The sequence below is a fragment of the Triturus cristatus genome, chromosome 4_2 (assembly GCF_964204655.1).
Source record: "Triturus cristatus chromosome 4_2, aTriCri1.1, whole genome shotgun sequence".
NCBI classification, from domain to species: domain Eukaryota; kingdom Metazoa; phylum Chordata; class Amphibia; order Caudata; family Salamandridae; genus Triturus; species Triturus cristatus.
In genome coordinates, this window is record NC_140586.1 from 120,203,715 (window position 1) to 120,209,714 (window position 6,000).

General features: G+C 45.7%; 1 protein-coding gene across 1 annotated transcript in view; it reads right to left on the reverse strand.

The window, feature by feature from the left end:
• Nucleotides 1-5,149, reverse strand: part of CDC37 (cell division cycle 37, HSP90 cochaperone) — a 129,913-nt gene extending 124,764 nt beyond the window's left edge. Inside the window, exon 1 of the mRNA XM_085600755.1 lies at nucleotides 4,739-5,149. Coding sequence (XP_085456881.1) covers nucleotides 4,739-4,840 — 102 coding nt within the window. The 5' untranslated portion in view covers nucleotides 4,841-5,149. The remainder of the gene's footprint in view (nucleotides 1-4,738) is intronic.
• Between the last annotated feature and the right edge of the window lie 851 nt (nucleotides 5,150-6,000).

Genomic DNA, 6,000 nt, shown 5'->3' on the forward strand with positions numbered 1-6,000 from the left:
CGTGTTTAGGGCTTCCCTTCCTAATACCGAATCGCATCGGTATGCATGAATGTTTTGCAACCAAAATGCGGTCGCAAGACATTTACATTTTACCACCTACTTCAAGTAGGTGGTAACCAATTCGCAAATTGAAGGGGTCCCCAAGGGACCCTTCCCCTTTGTGAATGTCTGTAAATGCATTTTCTAAGAGGAGGTAGTGGTCCCACGGACCACTTCCTGCTCTTAGAAAATGAAAGGAAAGTTCTAATTTTCTCTTTTGTAAAGCATTTGCTTTAAGGAAAACGGGCTACTTTACAACAAAAAAAGATTGCTTTATTAACAAGCATTTACAATGCAATGGTCTCGGCATTGGTAAAGTTAGAGCTATTGGCATTGCTCATGACATTTTTTTTGTTTATGTTTTTAAAACATTTAAAGAAACGGTATTATTTACAATGTCAATAGCTTAAACACTCTCAAATGCGAGACCTATTGCATTTGCACCCACACACAGGACCACCTACACACACACTGATTAAGCTATTGACATTGTAAATAACAATGCCGTTTCTTTACATGTTTTAAAAACAAAAACAAACAAAAATGTCATGAGCAATGCCAATAGCTCTAACTTTAACAATGCCGAGACCGTTGCATTGTAAATGCTTGTTCAGATAACCCCTCGATTTACTTAGCTGACTGTGTTTATACCCCTTCACTTCTGAAAGTTCTCAGTTGTCCCCTTTTTCACCCGCCAGCTGCTATGCTATCCTCTCCGTCTTTTTCGCACAGAAGAAAGGGAAAGCCAGAGCAAATTGGGATTTTTAAAGCGCTTCCCTTTCTTCCCGCGGCATAGCTTCCTGGCGGGGGAGGTCACACCTGAGGCCCAACTAGAGTGAAATTTCCTGTGGGGTGGGGGGGTGTCTGATTCTTCAAGCAAAAGGTAGAGTGGAGGTGCAGAGGTTCTAAGGAGTGAGAAACATCAAAGCCTCGTTAACGAGCAAAAGGTCTTTTAAAGACCTGTGAAGTACTCGGGTGCCGCTGTGTTTGTACCCAGGAAACTGTCTCATCCCGGGCTGCGACACACGAGTGGGGGTGGCGAAGGCCTTTGAGTCCAATGGGCGTTGCGCGCCTGGGTCACACGTTGCTCTGCTTTGGCGCCATGGCGTCACTGCTCTCCTTGTGAAATCACCAATATGTGAGCATGCGCCGCAGTGTAGAAATGCGATGCATGCTCACATGACTTTGTGTGACAGTGAGTACCGGTACTCTATTTAATAACGGAGAAGTGCCGGTACTCTTGGAGGGGGAAAAAATAAGTGCCGGTACTCAGTACCGGTGAGTACCGCCCCATTTAAAGCACTGCGGATAGGCACCGCCGCAAGTCTGCTCCAATGCGCACACAGTGTCTCTCAATGCTCAGCAGGCAGCTTTGAAGATGAAATGATCCGCTCCCATGGCTCCCCACTAAACACGCTGCCTCCCGAAATCTGAATTAAGCACGCCTCCTAGCATGCGAAGGTCGACTAAGTACCCAGAGACCCCTCCTACTGAGGCCTTCTGGGAAATGTAGTTTGTTGTGGTTTTGTACCCGGAAACAGTACAAATTAGCAGGGTCAGATCCTGACAGTCCTTTTTCGTCTCTTACATATGTTATAGTAGGGTCCCTGGTTATTCATATATACAGACTAATTGCTTAAACCTTAAGAAAGTGAATTGGTGCTCCCGGTGAAGAGTTAAGCGAGGTGATGCCTCTTGATTAGACATGACATGAATTGTCTATCAATCCTATTTAAAACCGGAGAATCATTATTTCACTTCAAATGGAATTGAGTGCAAGGTATAAAACATCATAGCAGCTGATGTTCCATGAGTCGGATGTAAGGAGACATCCATGTGAAAACAGTTGTGCGCGCGAGTAATTAATGACAGAAGGCATAGTTGATATGATGTAAAAGGAGTAATAGACGTGAGTAAAATGAGCGCACGAAAAAAATCAGCAGACAGGGGCGCACCAGAAAGTTAAGTGTAAGAGGAAAAAGTTACAGAACTTACTTAGATCCGGATAAAGCCTGGTAAAGTCACAAGAGTGAAACAAATCTGCCGCAGAATTGAAAGTGAGCGCGGAGATCTAGGGGCTTTGTCCAATTTAGTCCTCCGCCTTGATAGAAACCATCTAGGAAGGAGCAATAATGTTATATCGCCGCACAAAGGGGGAGAGAAATTGCAAGTACGTTACAAAATAGTAAGCAGCGGAGCTGCAGATGATGGATGGATTTTAACTTGAAGATGGCCAAACAAAGTATCAATAAGTTTCACGTCCCTTCGAGAGTCTGGCTTGAAATATCCGTGACTTTTCACAAACTCTGATGTCCTCCCCCGCTTTATAGACATGTTTTTAGAGCAAAACTCTGTTGGAGTTAACTCTCCTTGTGTCAGAACTGCTTTGGCTGTTTTAAGTACAGCCACAGCACACAACCCGAATAACATGCATCTGCAATGTGCTGTCCTGCCTGTTGTCAGGACAAACTGCTCCGGGTACGTCATTTCGTTGCCTTTCTTTAGGAGTCTTCCTCCGGGGCACATTTTTGGGCAGTGACGTTTCACGGAGAGGAGGGGGCAGAGCGTTCCGGGTTCGGGATAAGCGGGCACACCCAAAAAAATGCAAACAAGTCCATTCACGCAACAAACAGGCAACGCAGAGGTTTCATCCAAATTTAACAAAACAATGAAGCAGATCAGACTTCCTGTGGGGACAAAGTGTGTCAGTAAAGCCGTGAGTTTCCTAAACTTTTTGCAGACAGGACCCGTGCAGCGCCCAGACAAACACAGGGACTGTGGGCGCCTTATCTCTCCCGCTCAGTACAGTGAGCTGTACCAATTAAAGCGAACTCTCCGGCACTGAGCACCTGCACGTCTTCAAGGTGAAAGGGAGGGTACCTGCACTTCTCAGTGCCGCAGGAGGAATCGGAAACACGCCGAAGCCATTTTATCTAAGGGTCGAAAGCTCAAGGGAGGCCCTGCGGGCACATGCTACACAGAGTAGCAAGCAAGCAATCAATAATAAATCTTGGGTTTTGCAAGCGCTTAACACCAGGGAGGGCAACTGCAGGCTGTAAACCCTGAAAGTGCGATGCGAGCAGAAGGTCCTCGTAGTAGGTACAGATCGGAATCCTAATTGAGCACGATCACGTTCAGGCAGGAATCGCCCTGGACACCACCGCCTTTCTCCGAGGCAAAGCAGAAATGCCTCGGAGAAAGGCAGCGGCGTTTCCGGATTCGGGGGCGTGTTTTTCTGTTCTCTCCTCTTGCCATTGGCTGGAGGATATAATTAGCTAAGTTGCAGAAAACACACCCCCGAATCCAAAAAGGACGGGGCCTGTTCGGAGTGACGGACCTCTTCTCCAATGGCTGGCCAGCATTCAAGAGGCCAGCCAATGGAGAAGAGGGGCGGGTTCAAGCCCCTCTTCTCCAAGTCATTCTATCTCGCGAGCGAGACTGCGCAAGCGCAGTCTTCGCTAGCCGAGACCTAAAAAGCAATCACGGGGATGGTGGTCTGCTGACACCAGCAGGCCACCATCCCCGTGATTTTTTGCAATCCCTACAGGGTCGCAAATTGCGACCTACCTCATTAATATTCATGAGGTAGGTCATTTGCGATCCTCTAGGAATCGCAGAAAGTGTTAAACACACTCATGCATTCCGTTTTGCGATTTTCTAATTGTGAATCGCAAGGATTCGCAATTAGGAAATCGCAAATTGGTTTGTTGATGCGTATGGCCCTACCTACCTACGGTTATACTATAAATATTATTCCTAACTCCAGTCTATAGATGTATGAATTCCAAACCAGAATAGGGAAACGTAATATTTCGTCTACCTGATGTTGAAAAACCGAGCATAGTGTAATAAAGCACTCTGAAATAGCTAACCTTGGTAGTGACCATGACATAAAATCCTACTTATTAAATGCAGTTCTCCCGTACCGTAAATAATTAGAGTCTACTAGCAGCTTGGCATTTCCGTGCTGTGCCACATTCAAACAAATAATACAAAGTCATACATTTTCTGGTACCACAGCACTTTGAACCACCCATTCTTTGCTCTTTCAGTGGCCCTACATTGACTGTTGAAGGTCTGCCTTCGTTGTCCCGTTACTTGTTACCTTAATTTACACCAGTAGTTTGTCCCAATAGGTTTCTCCATAGGCCTCCCTGGTTATCTTGTGTCTTTCCTGTCTTTGCGCCTGGTACCCTATCCGAGATTGTACTTGGTATGCCGATTATGTAATCGGTAGTCGTGTACATTAGAGCCCTTTGTAAATAAGGATTCCAAGTTCTGCATTCTTCAATTACCCCAAGACCGCAAAACGTAGAACCCAATTACTTAAGAGCAACAAATCGGCGATTGCGGTCATTGTAGCACTAACGTCAAATTGAGTGCCACAATCTAGTCCTGCTTCTATGTCTATAGCCTGGTACAGTTTTGGAAAGTTGGTCAACCCACTGGTACCCATGCTGCTCCGTACCGATGGTCCTGCCTGCCAGCTCCTTACCTAGTGTCACGGTGCCCTGCCATGCACCACCATATTCCCTATATGTTGTTTGTCCATGCTTTGCTCATAAGTTCTATACCTGTTTGCCCTATTGATCCCAAATTCTGCATCTGAATCTAACATATCATGTCCACTACTAGATTTTACTTAAACACTAAACCATCCCTACCCACACCTGGTGCCTCCATGCCACGACCCACACACCTGGTGCCTCCAGCGAAAGAGGCTGGGCGTGTCGATGTTGGGATGCGTTTCGTCCTCATCATCAGACACCTCAATCTTGTCCCAGACGCTGTAATCCACCATCCTGTGGCTTGTTCCGCCTGCCCGCTGTTGTGCAGCCTCAGATATGCCTTGATGCTCGAACTGAATGCCCCGTGCACCTACTGCTGCAGCCGGACCAGTTTACGCCTACAGCTCCGCTACCAAATGTCTCCACCCCCTCGAGAAAACTCTTCTGGAAACCTCCTTCCAATTCAACGCACAGCAAAAACCCACCCCTTTCACTTCCGGCAAAACGCAACTGACGCCAAGGCATGCCCATGCCGCACGTTCTCGGTCCTATGCGGCAGCCTTGTTTGAGCCAGTCAAACTGTTAGATCTGGTCACCGCCTCAAGGAGAAAAAGAGGCGTGGTTAAAAAGTCCCTGTGACTTATTGCCTGATTCTATTATGGCGCCCAGTGTGTTTTTAACGTTCGGTGCACTTGGTTGTGTAAAAGGCGGCCATCTTGGAATGGTTAACTGTGCTCGTTTCTCCACTCCAAGTAACAGTCGGTAAAGCCACAGTAATTCTTAACTCCGAAGCAGAATCTTTCAATGTGCTGTAGTCTGTCTCAAAGTTCCCATGAGTGTGTTCGGACTGAACCCTGACGACCCCAGTGATTTAAGTGGAAGCCAAACGATTGAACCCATACTTTTTTCTTTTAAAATAACTTATTTTATTTCTACAATAAATGTTTATATATGCTGTAGGTTTATAGTTATAAAAAATGCTTTTAGCTCACTATCACTGTCTATGTCTATTTGAAGAGAAAAGGTTTACAGTTGGGCTTGTTTTTATAGCATGAGTGTGTAAGTTGAGAATTAAAGCTCTGTGATGTAACTTTTTCAGTAGTATATAGCGCAAACTCAACATGAAGGTTTTGGAGTGCATTACATGAACACCGGTTATATTACACAAGGTCACAATCATTGGTGTTCATGGTTTTTTAGGCACGGGGAGTCGTGTACATTTTCCAGCATTCGCGACAAGAATTTTTGATTCTATTAAGGACACTGTCATATCCTGGTTTCAATGTGTTCATGCTCTGCCAGTGAATGGAAAGAAGTGGAGGTGGCACCAGGTATGAAGTCACAGTCACGTGAAAATGGATTGGTTCACTGTGGTACTTTATTCTCCTTCATATAACATGTAAAAACAGCCAACGCGTTTCGTTCCGTTTAAAGGAACTTCATCAGGGCTGTA